Raw genomic sequence first — 22060 nt, 5'->3', positions numbered from 1 at the left:
AAATGAATGTTTGCCATTAATACAGATTACTATGTTTTGACAGTTTGCTAATCAACTAAAAGAAAATTATGCTGTAAAAATATGTATGATTGCCTTTTAACCTACCTAAAGGTGTTATATGGATGTGGTCTTTTCACTAAAGGTTCTGTATTTTGTAAGCAATTTTTGATAAAGTGCAGCATCTAAAATTAGGGAGTATCAGCACTTTTAATACTTGAGTTTTTGAAAAGCGTTTTAAATTTTTCCTATTCAGTTAGCTTCATATTTCAATCCAGAAATCAAATTTAAATATAGAGTTGTCAAATTATCATGTTGATAATGGAATAAACTTATTTCATTTCATTTCAGTATGTTAGATAGTAAGCTAACCAAATTTGTATAATACCCTAAAGTACAAACATCTAGCTTAATGCTGGTCAATTTTTACATGTTGTTTAACTGTCATGTCTTTAACTAGCCTAAGTTATTTTTGTTAAACACTAACATTACTTAAGAGCATGAGCTTTTGTGAATTACAAAGGAAAAAGCTTGTCAGGCAATAAAAAAGAGGAAAAGACATCTTACTGAATATATGAGTGCTTTTTCAGAAAAAGAGTTTTCCCATGAATTACTTGATGTTCAAAGGACATTTTCATCTGCATTATGCGGGTCAAGATATTATTTTTTATTGAAATCTTTAAAATTCCATACTAGTAACATTTTAATTTAATTGAAAGGGAAATCCAAATATAATTGTTTCCCTAAAACAGGGGTCTATAGTTAAATTGTCATAAATATTTTATTTTTGTTTGTTCAGTAAACACAAAGAGACCTTTTAATACCTTTTAATACACCAATATAAAAATCTCTAGTGAGACAAAATGAAAAGTATCACCATATGCTATTAAGAATAAATACATTATTATTATATCATTTATATATTTGATATATAACTTGTTGTTTGTATCTTATGATTTATGTTGATTGCTTTATTTAGTATCCTATGACTATCACTGAGTGTTGTATCTTATGATGTATGATTGTATTTTATGATTATGATCATGAATTATCACTTGTCACTTGCATGTACACTGAGAGCTTATGCACAGGAGACAAATTCCTTGGCTGGTTAAGAATTCTATTTTATTCTATATATAATGTAAGCAACTCAGCTTCATTAGTATTATATTTGTTTACATTTATTGCAGGGATGGGCTGTTTCTGGGGGGCAGAGAAGAAATTCTGGAAGCAGAAAGGTGTCTACTCTACTCAAGTAGGTTATGCAGGAGGATATACCCCAAATCCGACATATGAAGAAGTCTGTTCAGGTAAGTTTCATATTTTTATGGATTAGATATCTCTTACTGACAAAATTAAAAGAAGAAATAAATATTCAGGAAGGCAAGAAAGAAAATAACATGCAAGAGGTTAAGAGGAATCTACACAGATGAAGTTATTAGCATATAAATTTATGAAATTGTTTTATACCTATTTATTTGTGCTTCATGCTTCCTTCTCTGTAAAACTTTGACAGTTCTACAGGTCAATATGGTTGACTGAATCAGTATCCTTCTTCTTATGCAAACTACATTATTTATAATATCCAGTGTAACAGGATTGTTCAGTCCTTGTAATTGATTGTGTGGATGTCTTTGGGGGAAAAGGGGAAGTGATACTGTCTATTATTATTATTATTTTTATTATTATTTATTGAATTTCTATACCGCCCTACTCCCGAAGGACTCAGGGCGGTGTACAGCCATGAAATAAAACACATAGATATACAAAATTTAAAATCAAATAAAATGAATTAAATAAATTTGGCTGAATTAATACCCATAATTTAAAATACCCATAATTTTAAGATACATTAAAAATTTAAAATTTACACTTAAAAGGGAGAAGATTTAGGCGAGGCCCGCTTGATGAAATAAAAGCGTCTTCAACTCGCGGCGGAAGGTGCGCAGATCTGGGATCCTCCGTATCTCTGGGGGGAGCTCATTCCAGATCGTCGGTGCCCCCACAGAGAAGGCTCTCCCCCTAGGGGCCGACAGCCGACATTGTTTGGCCGACGGCACCTGGAGGAGCCCTTCTCTGTGGGAGCGTACTGGTCGGTGGGAGGCTGTTGGTGGTAGTAGGCGGTCCCGTAAATAACCAGGTCCTAAGCCATGGAGCGCTTTAAAGGTGGTAACCAGAACCTTGAAGCGCACCCAGAAGACCACCGGGAGCCAGTGCAGCTCGCGCAGGAGAGGTGTTACATGGGAGCTCCATGTTGCTCCCATAACCACCCGCGCGGCCGCACTCTGCGCCAGTTGGAGCCTCCGGGTGCACCTCAAGGGGAGCCCCATGTAGAGAGCGTTACAATAGTCCAGACGAGAGGTGACGAGGGCATGAGTGACTGTGCGTAACGAGTCCCGATCTAGAAAGGGACGCAACTGGCGAATCAGGCGAACCTGATGAAAAATCCTCCCGGTCACGGCCGTCAAGTGCTCTTCTAAAGACAGCCGTGAGTCCAGGAGGACGCCCAAGTTACGAGCCCTTTCCGTGGGGGCCAATGATTCGCCCCCAATAGCCAGCGATGGCGCCAGCTGACTATATCGGGACGTCGGAAACCACAGCCACTCGGTCTTGGATGGGTTGAGCCTGAGCCCGTTTCTCCCCATCCAGATCCGTACGGCCTCCAGGCACTGGGACATCACTTCAAGGGCATCGTTGGGGTGGTCCGGGGTGGAGATGTACAGCTGGGTGTCGTCAGCGTACAGATGGTACTTCACCCCGAAACCACGGATGATCTCGCCCAGCGGCTTTACATAAATGTTGAACAGAAGGGGCGAGAGAACCGATCCCTGCGGCACCCCACATATAAGGGGCCTCGGGGTCGATCTCTGCCCCCCTGTCAACACAGACTGCGACCGGTCAGAGAGAAAGGAGGAGAACCACTGTAACACGGTGCCTCCCACCCCCAACCCTTCCAGCCGGTGCAGCATGATACCATGGTCGATGGTATCAAAAGCCGCTGAGAGGTCTAACAGGACCAGGACAGAGGAACAGCCCCTGTCCCGAGCCCTCCAGAGATCATCAACCAACGCGACCAATGCCGTTTCCGTGCTGTACCCGGGCCTGAAGCCCGACTGGAACGGATCTAGATATGACGCTTCATCCAGGTACTGGGGTAGCTGTCGCGCAACCACACTCTCAACAACCTTTGCAACGAAGCAAAGGTTGGAGACTGGACGATAATTAGCCAATACTGCCAGGTCCAGGGAAGGCTTCTTGAGGAGAGGCCTTACCACCGCCTCTTTCAAGGCGGCGGGAAAGACACCCTCACCCAACGAAGCATTTATAATCCCCTGGAGCCAGCCTCGCGTCACCTCCCGGGAAGCCAGCACTAACCAGGAGGGACACGGGTCCAACAAACATGTGGTCGCGTTCAATCTACCCAGAATCCTGTCCACGTCATCTGGGGTCACAGGATCAAACTCATCCCAGATAACAGTCTCAAGACCTGTCTCCATCACCCTCTCTGGATCTATCCCGTCAGAGTCCAGACCTGCCCGAATCTGAGTGATTTTGTCATACAGATACTGAACAAAATCCTCGGCTCTTCCCTCCAAGGGGTCCTCCCGCGCTTCCTGGTGGAGCAGGGAGCGGGTCACCCTAAACAGGGTGGCCGGGCGATTATCTGATGATGCAATAAGAGCAGCAAAATGAGAACATTTTGCTGCTTTTATCGCCACTAGGTAATTCCTAATATGAGATCTTACCAGTGTTCGGTCAGATTCAGAAAGACTAGCCCTCCAACAGCTCTCTAGGCGTCTTTTCCGGCGCTTCATCTCCCTCAGCTCCTCGGTGAACCAAGGAGCCAGGCGAGATCGGCGCCGGGTCAGAGGCCGCAAAGGCACGACTCGATCCAGGGCTCCAGCAGCCGCCCTATCCCAGGCGGCCTCTAGGTCCCCAGATGAGGCGTGAGCCAGAACCTCCGGGATTGGCCCAAGCTCCATCTGGAACCTATCAGGTTCCATCAGGCGCCTGGGGCGGTACCATCTTACCGGTTCCGCCTCCCTGCAGCGGGGTGCCGCGGTTCGAAGGTCAAGGTGAAGGAGCGAGTGATCTGACCATGACAAGGGCTCGATGACTATATCCCCTATCTCGAGATCACTCAACCACTGTCCAGAGACAAAAACCAAGTCCAGTGTGTTTCCCCCAGTGTGCGTAGGGCCATGAATTAGTTGGGTCAGGTCCATGGCCGTCATGGAAGCCATGAACTCCCAAGCCACCTCAGACGCCTCACCCACGGATGGCAGGTTGAAATCCCCCATGACCATAAGTCTGGGGGTATCAACCGCCACCGCGGCAATAACGTTGAGTAGCTCGGGCAGGGCTGCCGCCACGTGGCAGTGAGCCAGGTACGTGATCAGCAAGCCCATCTGAACCCCATGGCCCCACTTCACAAGGAGGGACTCACCACCAGCTGTCTGAGGTACAGTGGTCTCCCTCGGCCTAAGGCCTTCTCAATAACCGCTACTCCCCCGCCCCTCCCCTGCGACCTTGGCTGATGGAATGCGTGGAAACCTGGTGGGCACATTTCTACCAGAGGGACCCCTCCCTCTGGGCCCAGCCAGGTCTCCGTAATACCCGCCAGGTCCGCTCCCCCCTCATAAACAAGATCACAAATGAGGGGGGCTTTATTTACTACAGACCTGGCGTTGCACAACATCAGGCGAAGGCCCGGGCCCTGGAGGTCTGAACTACCTGGAGAACGGGTGGAGCCTTGGGGGCCGGAGCACTCTACCGCTTGAAGACAGCGGGTGCGTGCTCCCTTAACATGATATGGCCCCCTGCTCCCGCCATATCTACCTCTCCCACACACAGTACCGATGGTAGAAACGCAGTCTGGACCAGCTCGACCCCCTCCGGATCCCTCACCCCCCCCGCCGAACGTCCTGGCCAAGCCCGACTCTCCCCCTAGTGGGTTATCCCCCAAACCCACAACCCTAATTCCAATCCCACCCCCCTCCCCCCTCCCAGAACCCCTTAAAAGTTTAAACAAGGACAATTTTAAAAAACCCCGCAGCCCCCTCTTTGCGGCATGCCACCTCTCGGGACTCCAGAGCCTGTCATCGAGGTAGGCCCTCGATAGAATGGAGGGCCAAGCCTGCGAGAGGGGGGAGTCTCGCAGACCAAGAAGCTCCGCTGCTGAGTACATTAATCATAATGGGTGACACGACCATATCCTGAGGGTGTATATAAAGGACCGAGGAGAAGACAAAGAGATGGGGGAAATCTCAGAGACATATTTGCAGGACCAAGTCCCCTGTCCCCTCACAACAGAGGACATAGTCCAAAGCCAGGACGACCACAGTTCCAAGGGGGAAATAGATCCAACCACCCTCTCACGGTGGTTAGGTCAGCTGGACAGCCCCCTCTTGTGGTGGGGTGGCAGCAATGAACCGATGCATATAGACAGCGTCCGGGGGTCAGGTCCAAAAATCGCCCTCTCACGGCGTTTTGTCCAGTGGTAAAGACCGATGGTAAAGTCCCCTCGCTGGTAAAGTCCCCTTGCTGGTAAAGTGCATATATGTAGAAAGCTGGTAAAGTGCATATATGTAAAAAAGCGTCCCGGTTTAGCCCCCAGGGGCTCTGACACCTGGCCACCCTCTCACGGTGGTCAGGCAATGTCTAGCCCCCTCAGCCGACGGGATGCAGCCATGTACCGGTCTCCCATTCAGGTGGAAATAGCCCTCTCCAGAGTCAGGGGGGTTCAGAATAGTAATAGAGCATAGCGCCAATGAGTCCCACAGGCTGACAGTTGGTCCAGGTGGGCCCAGTTCTAAAGAGGGAACGCTGGGGGAGAGAGAAATGGGGCAGAAATGGGGCAGTTTTCTCGAGCCCCCAGCCCCCCCCCACAACCACAAATTGAGGCCTCCCAGGGCCCCGAAGGTCACTCCGGGTCTTTTTCACCCCAACCGTGGTTGCAGGTCTCCCAGTCCTGTTGGTTTGTTGCCCCCCCAGCTCCTTTTCCAAAGGGGGGGGGTTCCCCAGCGCCGTCTGACCGTCAGCTTGCCTCCACAGCAACCGCCATCACCGCTGCCCCCGCGCCCTTGTCGCCAGCCCCCGAAAGAGCCTGGCGACGTCACAGAGATCTTCAGGGGGTGCCCGACACATCTTGCAACCCTTCGGGCAACCCCCCCGGTCTTGGAAAGCTCGCTGCGCGGCGGGCGCCTGCCGCTCCAGTTAATTGCTGGCCTCCGGCTGTTAGAAAAACGCCACCGACGTTGCCGACGCCCAGCTGATCAGCCTGACGCTCCATGCATCGCCCCTTCCTCTCTGCTCAGTCACGGAGGGAAAGAAAACCCTCTCCGTGCTGGCCAGGAGCTCCCCTGACTGGTCCTGGGGTCGGAGCTCTTCAAAACGACCGCCAAAGGACCCAAAGGGTAGGTCGGCGCCCCATCCTCAGATCGCGATCCCAGCGGGCGCCGCCATCTTGGACATGCGCAGGAGAATTTTTTTTGGTCTAGGGGCCAATCGCATTGGAGAGGCAGGAGCCCTCAGTGGTTTAATGCAACTTTCAGGGGGAAAAAAAAGTGGGGCCACCTTAATGGATGAAGCAGATAAAAATGGTGTTGGGATATTTGTGGCAACAGACTTGCAATATTCTGTTAATGTAGCCTTACAATAAAATAGAATTTGTTCATCTAGTCCTGTTTCCTGCCTGGTTTACCTGGGAGGACTGACAGTCATTGTCCAATATTTTTTTCTTCTTGAGGACTGTATATTAGCATATTTTTCAAGAACAGAATGAAGGAAAGAAAAAAGGAAAGAAATATTGTATGTGCAAAATATTTTTAAATGGACAACTTAAATATCTGAATAAATTTGTAAAAAGAATATATAGTGAGTATAAAAATTAAAAAACAACAACCAAGCACAAACTTTTGACCATTCCATTTAAAACTTACTTTTTAGATTGAATTGGGCTGTCTTATTTATTTGTTTCAATTTATATAGCCTCCCATCTCAACATTATGACTCTGCCTAATAGCAAGCAGTTAAAAACACAGCATAACAGCAACATAAAAATAAATATATAATTAGCATCTGGGATAAAAACCACAAGCAATCATCAGGATAATCATCTCATGGGTTCTCCTATATGTTCTGACCCCAAAATAGCCACTAGTTTAAAAAACAACAACAAAAGTATTAGGACCACAGATGGTGCAAATTTTGGAAACATTGTTTGATATTTGGTCCTAGAAACAATGTTGTTATTTCCCCTTTGAAATGAATTAATCTTGTACCCATTGAAATAGATTTTTTTCCCTTTGAGATTCCTTTGATTTTACACCCATTTTAAATAAATCTATTGTCCCTTTGAAGCAATTGCTTTCCCTACCCCAGGGGTGGGCAACTGTGGCCCTTTTACAACCTGTGGACTTCAACTCCCAGAATTCCTGAGACAGCCAAGCTGGCTCAGGAATTCTGGGAATTGAAGTCCACAGGTCATAAAGGGGCCATATTTGCCCACCCCTGCCCTACCCCATGCCATCACTGAAGAAAGCTATTTTCTTTTGCAAGTAGTTATCCGAATATTGTTTCCTAACAATAATCTGCATCTTAAAATGATAATACATTCCTTCACCTGGGGGGCAAAGCTGCAGCCCTTGGTTTTTCTTGTTTCCTTGAAAGCAAAAGTAAGACTATGATCTAGATTTGCTGTTTTCTGCTTGTATTCTTCATTTCGGCTAAGCAAGTTTCTGTACAATTTTATATTCCTTTATGACAGCTCTTTTTGCTCTTTTAACAGCCTTCTACGTTCACTTCCTCCCCATGAAAATAAAACTGATGGTAATATCTGCATTATCTCTTGTTAGTTAGAATGTGGTTTCTTTGTGGGTTCTTTGATGATGATTCAATATTGTATACCTCAATGCAGTGTTTTCTGCAGATCCTAACTATCTTTGTAGGTATTGTGATCAGTTACATCAACAGTATTTTCATTAATGTAGTGGTGTGATATAAAAACTGGATTTTAGAAGTCTGTGGAATGTTTGGAAATTTGTGCCAATTCAGCTTGCTCCTGGCCAGAAAGTACCAAGGGACCTCATAATATAATCTTGCATCTCATGCAAACATAGCCATTTGGTGCAATGGAGTTTTGCAGAATGTGCCTTATCTCATGATGAGATATTTTATTACCAAACACTGCAAAACTCTCTTAAGATTCGTTGTGCATCAAATTACATCCACAGCAATTTGTACTCTTTCACAGATTACTTGACTTCTTGTGGATTATAGTATTTTAGTAGCAGAATGTAGAAGCAAATCTTTGTGAATTATGTATTATACTTTTAAGAATGATTATCACCTTTTATGTTAGCAAAATACAAACCATCTTGCTCTGAGCTAAAACCATAATCAAATTGCTCTGACTTCTGAAGATAAGTACCCTGATAGAAAATTATTTTTATATCTCTGTAAATTGTCTTACAGATGGATGTTTGAAAAGATATTTGTAGTAGATAAATGTTTTGGGCTATTTCCAGTGCCTTTGACTCAATAGACAAATGCACATTTTTTGGCTAGTATTGTATAAAATTCATGATATTCATTTATTATGAAGTATCTCTTTATAGTTTGCTTACAGATGTTCAGAACAACTTTTTATTTATCAGTGTATTCAAAAATGATTTCAGATCGGCACATATATAGTGGAACTGAGGCCTGATGGAAAGAAAAACTTGTTGATTCAACAGCTGCTTTGTGGTAGTTGTTAGCTTCTGTCTTCATCCCATGTAGTTTGCTTGAGATCAAAATATTTTTACATTATATTTCTGATTCAAAATATGTAACCAAGTAATTATCTGAAATTTTGGGTAGCCTTTCAGAATATAATTATATGGAGGAACATGAGTTTTGAACATTATTTCTTATTTAGATACAGTACCCTAAAAGTCATTTAGTTTGTATTTGAGCACCCTGTAACATTTTTTTCCTCAGCAGCTGTCACTTTGTTTTTTAATATGTGTGAATGATCTTTGAAAATTAATGGCAATTTAAATGCCTGTTTTTAGATTTGTTGCCATGATACCTACAGTTTTGTTTAAGAAATTATGCTTGTTTCAAAATTAGCTTTTTAAAAAAGTTTCCTTCAATTTTAGAATTTCGAGACAGCTGAGAAGTGATTCTTTACTATTATATTATAATTTCATGCACGCTTCTATCCTGTTCATTGTCTGAGAGTTTGTTGATTGTTGTTCATTTATTACAAATGTATTACGAGATCTATTTTTTTCAGCATGTAACACTAAAAACAAGGGGCAATAAAATTATAGGAAAAATACATTAAAACTTCTGTGGAGTTCTGCACTTGGTAGGGGATTGGAATTGATCGCCCCATGATTCTATGATTCCATATCACTTCTTTTTTTTCTAAAGAAAATACATAGCAATCTTTTGTTAATTATGTCTTTCTGAACATACTTCAGAAAAAGAGATGTTCATAGTATTTCTTCCAGTTTCATTCATCTTGTATCTAGTAATTTTTAGTACTAAAATATCAGATGTACCAATAGATGTAGCTAGAAGGGGAAGAAAGATAACTGTCCTATTAATATAACTGAGATATTATTTCACCTTGACAGATGTGCCTAGATTTTTAAGATGCTTTAGCTGCATAATAAAACTATAAACATTATCCCTGTTTTCTGTCACTACTAATGATGCCTACTGGATGTGAGAACAAACTTTGAGGATTACAGGCCTGAAGTCTTCCAGCAGTATCACAGTTGATGCTTTTTTTGTTGAAGCATACTTTTTCATTGTGAAGGAAATGGATTTCTGTTAGATTTGTGACTATTTGTCTTACAGCTTCTCTGAAAAGAACAGGATACAAGGATTTTAATATGGAAAGTGTCTGTATAGAGTGCAGCCTTGCTCATTCCAAAACCTTCTGCTTGTTAGGCTATATCATATGGGCTGAAAGAGAGACAGGTCAGTTTGTCAAAGTAATTTGTATGCTTTGAAAGAATCTTAGATAGCACAGTATAGAATGATAGCAGTTCTCATTTTCCATTATTTTATTGTTGTAAACAAGGGAAATGGCTTGATAACAAAGCATTCACTGCTAATAGCTTCTATCCTGAACACTTTGATTCCTTGGAAATATTCTTTTTAACTAAAAGATTAGTAAGAGGACAGACACTTTGAAAGACAACTTAATTCTTTCTGTCATTGCTCTACAATATGTACTGTAGGCATAGGAGTGTAAATTGCTTTTAATTTTTATATTGTCATGGTTTTATTTCTGGCTGTACACCGCCCTGAGTCCTTCGGGAGAAGGGCGGTATAGAAATTTAATAACATAAAAAAATATGTTCTAAGGTTCCATTCACCTGGGACAATTTTGAACCCCTAATCATTAGCATTACTTTGTCTTCCTAGGCTTACGGTGGATAGTTATCAGGCTTAAGCGGAGAGGTTATTTCTAAATTAAATAGATCAGACTCAAATAGAAAAGGAAGGTTTGTATCATGCTTAAGATCCTTCTGAACTGATATTCAGCCCGAAAATTTGTAATCAGTCATGGATTGTCCTTGGTTCCCTGAAGTACACTTTTTCAGCAATCTTTTTGCATTGTACAGAAATATTTGTGGGTATAATGCAAACCACCCAGAGATTTCTGCTACTGTTTTCTGCCACTATTGCCCTAAATAGACAAATTTACAATTTGGCAATTTGTAAGTTCCTTAGCAACCATATAGGTCTAGATGATGATACCAGGACTAAAATCCTGATGCTGCTCTCTGAGTAAATGATATGATTTATTTATTAATTGAATTTTAGGCTGCTAATTATTTTGCTTGCCTAGCCACTTCAATCTGTATATTGTTATTTCCCATTGAACATGGCAATGGATCAAACATTTTAACAAAGATGCATATTTGCTATGGAGATGAATAAAAAGAATAGGTATGGTCCAGTAGCCAAATGTAATGGTATATCCTGAATCTTCATACTGAAAGAAGAAATGACCAGTGCTGAGCATCTTGAATGATCAATACTGCTATTAAATGTAAATTTACAAAGGGCCACAGTTGGTATAGATTTCTTACATCTTTCTCATTATTTGTATTGTTTTGTTTGATTAAATTAATACTTTGTTTTCTTCCTCATCCTCTCCTATCTCAAAGTCAAAGTTCAGGTTCCTTTAATGACCCATCAGAAAGGAGCAATAATAATAACAATAATGATGTTTATAGGACACATCCTGTTTCCCTGAATTCATGATGTTCCAGTAATTACTGTGTGTAATATTATATCCACCATTTATATGCCACTATTCCCAAAGAACAAAAGCTCCATATGGCTGAATGCATTTTCTTTCACTTTAAGATAATGATTTTCAAGTTATTTTCAAATTAGGGGGCCTTCATAGTGAATTCTGTATTTATCCTGGTTTCATGAACTAAAGTAAATAAGAAAGATAAACTCCATATGTGAATTCTTGGGGTTTCAAAGGTCTTTTTCTGTGTATATGTTGAAAAAATCATGTTCCTAAACATAATGCATACATTTAGGTTACGATAAGTAAACCTGTTCTTTTACATTTTATTTTCTTTCATGAAACATAATTTAAAAAACCTCAATATGCCAGCATTATTTGCAATATTTATGTATGGCATGAGCTTGTTTTGTTAAATTTCAGTTCCCCTTCATCACAGGCTGAGGGAAGTCCAGCAAGACAGAACTCATCTTCAAGAAGATAAGACCAGTTGAGCTCTGGCTGAAATGGGGGTCACCACATTAACTGCCATGGAAAACACTATCTTATTCAAGATGATATGTGGTGGGCAAAGGATTGACTCTTGGGCAACCATTGCCAAGTCTGGTCAGATATTGCATTTTTTGTCCATCCACTCATGTTTCTCTGGCTTACGCAAGTAGTATAGAATAGTACTACTAGTAGCACTGCTAATAGTACAGAATACAGCATAAGCCAACAAGCTATTTATTTGTTTATTTATTTTGTTTGCTGCCCATTTCATTACAATGTCAAACAAAACAAAACAAAACAAAACAAAACAAAACAAAGCAAAGCAAACAGAAATCTTTCCTATAAGTTTTATTTCTTTGTATTGAATTTCCCAGTTGGCTTAAGACAGTATTTGTTCACTGAAATGGCAAAATAAGAAATTAAGTGTCTTCCCTTTCCAAAGAAGTATCAAATGTTAATTGTGGCTGAAAAGCCTTCCAATGATTCTGTTCTAATATCACATTTCCATAAAGTATATACAGCTGAACTTTCTGAACTGAACAGAATGCATTGTATCATGACTTTTCAATAAGTGCCATGCTGCCTAGATAATTCCTGAAGTTGAAATTTTAACAAATCTGGAAATCTGGCTATTTCTTTTATTCTAGAACTTCAAAGTGAGTATTTTCTGTGAGCAATGAACAAGGATAATCATTGTATTTATACCAGTCTTTTTTTAAATAAATCAATTTTAGTTGGTAACCTAACTAATGCTTACATGAATGTACAGTATTTCATGGCAGCAGCTATTAAATTTTTAAGGATGATCCTTAAGTGTGGAGATACATCATTCAATGTATCTCAGTAAGTTAATCATTCCCAATTCATTGAACTGTGGAGATATGCTCACAGGGCAATGGATTGCCTATTAATTATTGTAACTCTTTGCTTTTGTCTCAGGTTCTGCAGTCTTGTTTGCATCCTGCAACACTTCTATTTTCTTTCCTCTTAAAGAACTACCGTATTTTTTGGAGTATAGGACGCACCTTTTTCCCCCCTAAAAGGGGGAAAATTTAGGTGCGTTTTATACACCGAATGTAGCCCTGCCCACCCACTAGCCCCCACCCTTTGGCCTCTGCCTCGCAGCAGTTACCTCCTTGCAAGCAAACAGCAAGAAAAAACAGCTCCTTTCAGCTTCAGCATAGACTAATTAGCACAAGTTGATTAGATTGGCCTCCCAACTCTAAGCTGATTTGCTCTCAGCTGTTTTGCACAGAGCTCTTCTGCTTGCTGCAAAGAAGTAAACTGCTGCAGCAGATTTTTCCCCCTTGTGCTAATCAAGCTATGCTGAAAACAAAACTGAAAGTAAAGCAGGCTGTTTGCTGTAAGGAGGCAAAATTAGGCAGAGGCAGAGGGAGATTTCTTTTTCTTCTTTTTCCTCAGCAAAAAAGGTAGGTGCAAACAATGGGAAATTTAGGGCAAAAGAGGAGAGTTCAAGATTTTAAACACAAAAGAAAAAAAGGAGAAAGAAAAAGGCAAAAATAAAAATGGGAAGGGATATAGTGATTATACTGATAAAATACTATGAGGAAACCCAGGTTTTAATTTGCATTTCTCTCCCCCCCCCAACCAATCCAGTCATGACTGATTTTCAGAGGCTGCCTTGACAAGTCCCTGCAGTTTTCTTGGCAAGATTTTTCAGAATTGGTTGGCTATTGCTTCCTTCCTAAGGCTGAGAGAAAGTGGCTAGTCCAAGATCACCCAAGTGACTTTGTGTAGGCAAAACTTGAACTCCCAGTCTCACGATTTCTAGCTTTAACTGCTCCACCAAACTGGTCTCCAGTCTGCCATAGATATTCCCTGGGTAGGTTTTTGCCCATTAATATCACTCAGCCCAATAAGATTGCTGTTCTGGAGTTAAAAAGAAGGAAGACACCTGCATCTGAATATAAATCCAAATGACAAAGATGATGATGATGATGATCTTTACAATGTTCCTTCAATCTTTTCCCCCCTCATAGAATTTAATTTCTGCTTCCTGATCAGTGCTATTGCTCCTTTCTGAAACTTTTGTTTGTCTGAATTTTGCTGAAGTTTTTAAGAGGTTATAAGAGAGCCTGAAGTCTTACACAATCACATTTGGAGCAGGGGTGGGTTCTAAAATTTTTTACTACTGGTTCTGTGGGCGTGGCTTATTTTGTGGGCATGGCTTGATGGTCATGTGACAATTATTTAGGATTTAGCAGAGGTACTGGTCTACCAGGCTTTTAACTGCTTGCAGAGCTGTACTGATCTACCCATTTATTTTTGCAGGCACTGATCTACTCATGTATTTTGGCAGACACTGGTCTACTCATGTATTTTTGCAGGCACTGGTCTACCCATTTATTTTTGCAGGCACTGATCTACTCATGTATTTTTGCAGGCACTGATCTATTCATGTATTTTTGCAGGCACCGGTCTACTCAATTGTTTTCTTTTAACATTGATCAGCTGTAGGGCGGCCCTTTGAAGCCCCGTGGCAAGAGTTTTTAAACAGTTTTTTTTCCCTCTAGCCATCAGCTGGGACTCAGGAGGCAGCAATAGATTGGGGGTGGGGTCAAATAAAAGGTAAGAATAATGCGAGGCGTGGATGGGTGGGGGGTGGGGGGGCGGGGGGGGCAGAACCGGTTCGGTGATGTCATATCGTCACCGCTACCGGCTCGGGGGAACCGGGCCGAACAGGGAGGAACCCACCACTGATTTGGAGGCACTGTGCATCACTGTGTTTGTGAAGGCTACTTTCTTTCACAGCTTACTCCTTTTGCTCTGGAATTAGTGCATAGTATAATACATTCAGGTAGCCCCATAGTAAACATCTTGATTCTTTTTGCAAGAATCATTGTAAATAAATTTGCAAGAAGCATTATTACTGACCAAATGAACATAGGAAAAACTTCCTGCCCTAAGAAATCCCTTTGGCAAGGGACCAACGTATCATTCTTCTCATCACCACTGCAGTGATGAGTGGTGCCACCCCTTGATTGTCAATTAGCTCACACATCCTGCATGATTGGTTGCTTGAGTTCACAAAGGTTTGGTTCACAGCAGTTTTTGCTGTCTTGTTTCAAACAAAACAATAACAAAACCCATCCTTTTGATGAACAGATGCAGAAGCAGACCTTTCTCCAATTCTTTTCCCTGTACCACAGTAGACTTTGCACTTCAAAAATAAGAGCAGCTGTTTCTCCATGAGCATTTAATTTCCTTTTCTCCCACAATCACTAGTGGCCTTGATCGCAAGAGAGAAAATTAATATGGATGAAGGCAGTTTTTGTGTGAATTAAATTCATACCTAGCGATAGTTTAGAACCTTTCTAAACTGTGAATGTGAAACTATAGTGTATATGGAATTCCAAAGAGACAAGCAATCACCATTGAGGATGTTGTCCCTCTGCCTTGTGTTCACAAAAAGATAAGATTATAGCAGGTTGTGGGAAGCAATCTTCTATTCTAGAAAAGGGGCAGGTAAATAGCAAACTGTTTACCAAAGCCAGTTTTAATTAATTCCCTGTATGGCTCAAAACTAACCTAGTCTTATTGGTCCCATACAGCATAATTAATCATCAGTAATAATTTATTTTATGTGGATTCCTGAAGTTAAATATGAGCATAGCAATTCATTAAGAAAGGGATAGGAATTAATGACTTCTAAAAGGTTTATCACAAAAAACCCTGAAAAGATTTATTTAAAGGCTTAATGATTGATGTATACAGTATTTTATCTGTTAAACTTGGGAATTTAAATTTGGGTCGAGTCCCAACAGAAATACAGAAGCTGCTGTTTGATCATTTGCTAGTGATTAACAATCTTTGAGGGGGAAAAGGTATAAGATATAATCTTTCATTTATATACTTGATAATATTCTAGTCCTCAGTGAGCAGGAAATCCTGCAGCAAGAATTAGGACTACATTTTATCTTTGTACATATTAATGAGTGCTTTGATTTATGATAACTTTGAAGTTGTTATACTATGAACTAATACAAATTCATTTTCTGATCGATGATCTTTATGTAGCCAAACATAAGGTAGATAGATCTGCAACAGGGTAAGGGCTTGAAAAGTACAGACACATTTTGAAAAAAAATAATTATAAGTAATTTATATAATTTATAAATAATTATGAGGGAAGCCAACCAAAGTTTTTTTGGAGAATGAAATCAGGAGCATATAAATTTAATAAAGAAAGAAAGAAAGAAAAAAGAAGCCTCCAAACATGTAATTAGAGTTAAGCATATTCTGCGAACACAAAATCCTGATCAATCATTGACAATGGAAGGTAGAAGAAGGAATTAAATTGGAATATGGTAGAATATCTTGCAAGAGGGCATCACTAACTAGAACTCTATAAAGAGGAGAATTCCATATTACTATATTCTGTTGGAGATCCACTTCATACAGGTCAGTTTTTTCATGCAGTTATTGATTTTCATGCAGATTTTTTTTTTTTTTTTTTTTTGAGGAACGTGAGGTCCACAATTCAAAAGCGAGGTAAGTCAAGGGACCATGTTTGGAGGAGAGTCCAAAATTGTACTCTCCTCCAAATTGTAAAGTAGGTGCTATAAAGCCTAAACCTAAAGCATTCATTTTGCCTCTAAAAGCTCTACAAACATCTTCAGATGGCAAAGGCTTAAAGGTTTAACTTCAAGAGATATTGGCAAATCACAAACAAGTTTCCGGCCATACTTTTTGTACAGGTCGATAGTAACGTGTGATAAGATCATTCTGATAGGTTTGCATGTTATCTGCACAAGAAATGAAACTGATATGTATGCATGGTTATGTTGATATAATTATTAGCTTTGTGTGGAAGTTACATTACTGGGTCAGTTTTTCTTTACTTTAGGATGCCTTCTGATATTTAGCATAGAAGCAACCACTGGCAAACTGAAAAAAAGTCTTTGTCTTATTTAAAGAAATAAACTAAGGATGTTATATATTACAGGTGTGAAGTTAAAGATGTATTTTCAATAGGGGCTCAAACACGAACTGGGAGGCCAGAACTAAGTTGAAAAAAGAGATAATGTGGGTGAAAAAAACTAAGAGAAAAACTGAGAGTGCTAATTTAGGAGGGAATTCCCACCTAAATTATTGGGAGGAGAAATTCCAGCAAGCCCCTGACTCTTCCAAATTTAGTCAGATACTTTCTGCTCTGTAGTCTTTTAAAATAAGTAAATTATGACATAAAAATAAAAAATAACTGGATATGGATTTTCTGATGTGTTGATAATGTGTCATTTTATATTCTTTTGTTTTTAAAATTTGACCAAGGGGAGCATGACACTTATTTATTTATTTTGTCACATTTCTATGCCGCCCAACTCCCCAGGGACTCTGGGCGGCTTACAACAGAGAATAAAACAATGCAACAATATCCCATACAAAAGTTAAAAGAAGACATTAAAACATTAAAACATTAAAACACATACACTCCAATTTGTGGCCGGGTCTCGCAAGATCACTATAACGAGATCAATGGCCCCAGGCCTGCCGGAAGGGCCAGGTCTTCACCGCTTTCCGGAAGGCCAATAAGGTGGTGGCGGTCCAGACTTCAGGAGTAATTGGTTCCAGAGAGCCAGGGCAGCCACAGAGAAGGCCCTCGCCCGCGGGCCCACCAGCTGACATTGTTTAGCTGACGGGACCTGGAGGAGACCGACTCTGTGGGATCTTACCGGTCACTGGGAGCTATGTGGTAGAAGGCGATCTCGAAGATAGCCTGGTCCTGAGCCATATAGGGTTTAAAGGTAATAACCAACACCTTGAATTGCGCCCAGAGACCGATAGGGAGCCAGTGCAGCTCGCGGAGAATTGGTGTAATGTGGGTGTATCTAGGTGCACCCACTATAACTCGCACGGCTGCATTCTGGACCAACTGTAGTCTCTGAACACTTTTCAAGGGTAGCCCCATGTAGAGCGTGTTGCAATAGTCCAACCGTGAGGTGACAAGGGTATGAGTGACTGTGAGGAGAGCCTCCTGATCCAAGTAGGGTCGCAATTGGTGCACCAGACGAACCTGTGCAAAGGTCCCCCTAGCTACAGCTGCAAGATGTTGTTCCAATCTCAGCTGTGAGTCTAGAAGGACACCCAAATTGCGAGCCCGTTCTGAGGGGGGCACTTTCTCTCCCCCCAGAACCAAAAACAAATTTGGTTGGGTTATCCTGTATTATAACACCCATATAACAAATTTTAATATTTTAATGTTTAGTTTTATATTTTTAATATGATTTTATTTGTAATTTTAATTTTTGATTGGGAGCTGCTCAAAGTTGGTTAGAAAATGGGTGGTAATGTAAATTTATTAAATAAATAAGGTCATGAATTTTAGATGGATGGTCATATAAACTGAATAAATAAATAGTTCTTAAGTAAAAGAAAACAAGGGATTAATTTGTACTTATTTTTAAACCATAAAATAAAAATTACTTAGCATTGCAAACAATTCTAGGTAATAGAATTATCCCTTATTTTGTGGCTGATTAGAAGAGACATTCTCACATGGACTAAAAAAAAGCGATCTAGCCCAGTAGAAGGTAGTTTGTATTAATAAATTATGCTCTTATATCCAAAATCACTATAGCATACTACCTTTTATCTCCCATCCAGGAATCTATCATCATTACATTTTATGTTGAAGGATACATTTGACATTTATTATATGCTGCATTTCATAGTAGCATTTTTATGTTTACCTCCTGTTAGGTATGCTCTAAATTGAGCTTAAGTTGTTCACAACTGTTTGTTCTGTTGTTAAAAGACTTGGGGAATTTTTCAGCCAATCTTGTAGTTTGAGATCCTTTAATTGTTTGTACCAGGAGAAGACATTTGAGTTTTTTTACAGACCAACTTACACTATACCATATATATCAAAACATAACACTGCATCAAAATGATATTGTTTGGAATGAATCTAAATTGAGAAGGAAGCCTGTTCATTACTTCGAATGCCACAGTCAGAACATGGCTAGGTGACTGAAAAATCAGTGATTTTTTAGCACTGAAAAAGTGACAATACAGTAAAGGGTAGAACTGGGCATGGCAGCAGATTCCTTTTAAAAGAGAAGCACTAGGGCATTTGAAAAAACAGGTAATTATTATGGGTATGGATAGTTAGGGCTCTGTCAAATGTTTCCTAATATTTGTGCTGACATTTTACATGGTCAAACCTAGTGCTAAAGAATAATTTCCCTGCCAAAGGCTTGTGCTGTTTGTACAGTCAAAGTCTTATGTTCTTGGATGTTGCCGCAATCCTCTATTTAATGCATCCTCTAAATACCATTTTCTTCTATCTCTCATTACCACTGAATTTGGCCAAGGAAACCTTTATTACTTTATTTGCAGTTTATATCACTATTATTCCATCAGAAATAGCATAACAATGCTATTTTTTATTTGTGACATTACAATGTTATAAATAAAAGTACATTTGTTTTCATAGCTTACTTCTTTAATCAGAGGTGATACAGCTGAGAACAGTGAGGCCAAGCTAAAAGCAAAAAGCAATAGAGATTACAAGAAACTTTGCTGAAATAATATGAGTTTTGTACCAAGCAGCTGTTAAAATGGGAAGCACTTTGATAATAAGAACAAATATTAAACTAATAAAGTAGTTTCTGCCCACAAACTATGATATATGATTCTTATTAAATGTCCTAGCAATTTTCTCCAGCTCAACTCCCCTGCAGTGAACTGGCAGGGAAGGGCAACCTTCAGACACCTGTCACTACTAACTCTTTATATGCCACTTTCAGAAATAGAGAAAATTGTGCTGAGAAAAGTCTGTAGAGATTCTCAGTCATCCAGGTCATGGTTGTCCCAAAGGTGCTTTTTCAGGGGGCAACTGGACTTTCTTGTTTTTTTCTTTTGAAGACGTTATGCTTCTCATCCAAGAAGCTTCTTCAACTCTCTTCCCCACTATCCTGTCAGAACTGAAGAAGCTTCTTGGATGAGAAGCGAAACATCCTCAAAAGAAAAAATAACAAAGTCCAGTTGCCTCCTAAAAAAGCACCTTTGGGAAAATTTGGCAGAATGCTTTTCTGTTTATTTATTATTACTTTAGAACAGGGATGTCAAACTTGATTTCATTGAGGGCCACATCAGAGTTGTGTTTGATCTCAGAGGGCCTGGGTGGGCATGGCCAGCATAACATCATTCGGGTCGGGGGCACCGGTGAAAACAGGCTCCTGAGCTCCGTTTTCAGCTGCAACAGCCTCCTGCAACCCTCTGCCAGTGAAAACGGAGCTTGGGGCTTGGCCCTCACAAGCTCTGTTTTCAACTGGGATTTCATTGGTCCTGCAACCTACTGCCAGCGAAAATAGAGCTCACAAGTGGCCCTTCCGAGCTCCGTTTCTGCTGGCAGAGGCACCACGGTTTCCAGGGTAGCACCATGGGCCAGATCTAAGCACCCCACGGGCTGGATCCACCCCCAGGGCCTTGAGTTTGACACTCATGGTTTAGAAGAAAACCAGCAAAACATGTTAATCTAGATTTATATCCTAGATGTAACATATCAATTTTCCTTTCAAAAATGAATCCACCCAGAGCCTAAAAAGTAAGGACAGAACTAGAACAAAAAGGAGTTGAAACTCTCTCTTGCCATCTCCTCCTGCCCGCCCCCCCACCCGTCACCCATATGAGCTCATGATTTTATTGCCATGCCCTGCAGAGCTGCAAAAAACGAAGCAAAAAAAGCAGCTTCCTAATGAAATAAAGCATTGCCATTTCTGAAACTACCAAAAAAAATGGCATGGCTTACAACTGTTAATCATGTGTCTTTTTCTGTCCACGTATTTTTACTTGTTTAACATACTGGGGAATAATAAATCCATATTTTTTTTTGTGTTGGTTTCAGTGATTAATATTCTTGTTTCTTATTGTTTCATTGAAGGCAAAACTGGCCACACTGAAGTTGTGCGAGTGGTATTTCAGCCAGAAACCATCAGCTTTGAGAAACTGCTCAAGGTCTTCTGGGAGAATCATGACCCGACACAAGGTAGAGTGATGAGTGAGCCAGTATTTAATTATCTTACTAATTACAGCTGGGATAATTTGTGTTTGAGCTGCTTGGAAGAGATGAACCTTGAAATCACACCACAGCTCAAGAGTATGATTGCAGGCATTTATTGATGGGATGAGAAGCACGAGGAACTAGAATTTCACAAGCCTCCCTTCTCCCCACGGCTCCCAATAGATGTCTATGCTGTGAAAATTCCCACAGAGAGACTTATAAGACAATAGAAATTCTTCTCACCTTTAGATTATTATGCCTTCTTCCTTAATGCAATCTCTCGCCTTTCAAATTAAAGGTCTTCTTCCTACATAGCTATACAGTTGATCATTTCAATTATAATGTTGCTCTTTAAGTTTGGTCTATTTTCAATTATTATTTTTTTGCAGTATCTTTTACATTGCGAAAAAAAATAAATAAAAATATTGAGGCACTTAGAATAACAATGTGGTGGGCAGTTCTTTTAATCAGTATTTTGCTGTAACAAGTTCTTCCTTGAAGGTGTCTGCAGGTTGCATGTAATATGCCATTAGCATGACGGAAGGAAGAAAATGTTTTTGTTTGGCACCTTTTCAAAGGGTAAATACTGTCATGATTTCATGATGGCATGAACATACATTTATGGCTAAATCTCTGACATTGTGTGAGATTTAATGTAACAGTTATTTTTATCCTGCTTTTATTATTATTTCATAAATAACTCCAGGCAGCCAACATACCTAATACTCCCTCTATTTTTTTCCCACAACAATAACCATGTGAGATGAGTTGAACTGAAAGAGAGTGACTAGGCCAAAGTTGCCCAGCCAGCTTCAATGCGTAAGGCATGACTAGAACATCACAGATCTATTTCACATATTTCATTTCACAGTTTCATATGAAAATGCTGAATTCCTGCAAAATCTCAGAAAAACCTCTTGAGAGATTTTGAAGTAACTTAACATATAGTGATATTCAGAATTTTTTGTTATTATTAATGTAAATCATTAAATATATATAGAGAGATATTAGAGCTCTACAACCTTCATCTATACTCTGCCATAGTATGTAACTGGTCAACAATGGTCTCAGCCCCACAATCCTGTTTTCCAATGGTTCTTCTTGATACATTTCAAAAAATATTCCAATATTTAGATTGGGGTGATTGCATTCAGAAAATTTGAATTTTTTTTTATTTGCAAGCCCAATTTATAAGTGTCACTGACAGGCTACTACTGGACCATCCTTTAAGAAAACATGAGGGTGTGACAGCTTTCTCCTGCAGAAGTTTGAGATATGTC

The 22060-nt window shown here is 40.4% G+C and overlaps 1 protein-coding gene across 6 annotated transcripts in view; it reads left to right on the top strand.

The window, feature by feature from the left end:
• Nucleotides 1–22060, top strand: part of MSRA (methionine sulfoxide reductase A) — a 188581-nt gene that overhangs the window by 80654 nt on the left and 85867 nt on the right. For all 6 annotated transcript variants that reach the window (XM_034421296.3, XM_060693088.2, XM_034421302.3 and 3 more), the window contains 2 exons: nt 1188–1307; nt 20661–20765. In XM_034421296.3, coding sequence (XP_034277187.1) covers nt 1188–1307; nt 20661–20765 — 225 coding nt within the window. The remainder of the gene's footprint in view (nt 1–1187; nt 1308–20660; nt 20766–22060) is intronic.

Source organism: Pantherophis guttatus, chromosome 1, assembly GCF_059756535.1.
Source record: "Pantherophis guttatus breed Tessera chromosome 1, ASM5975653v1, whole genome shotgun sequence".
Classification (NCBI taxonomy): Eukaryota; Metazoa; Chordata; class Lepidosauria; order Squamata; family Colubridae; genus Pantherophis; species Pantherophis guttatus.
Note: the sequence above shows the minus strand (reverse complement) of the source record. Positions and strands in the feature narration are given on the sequence as shown.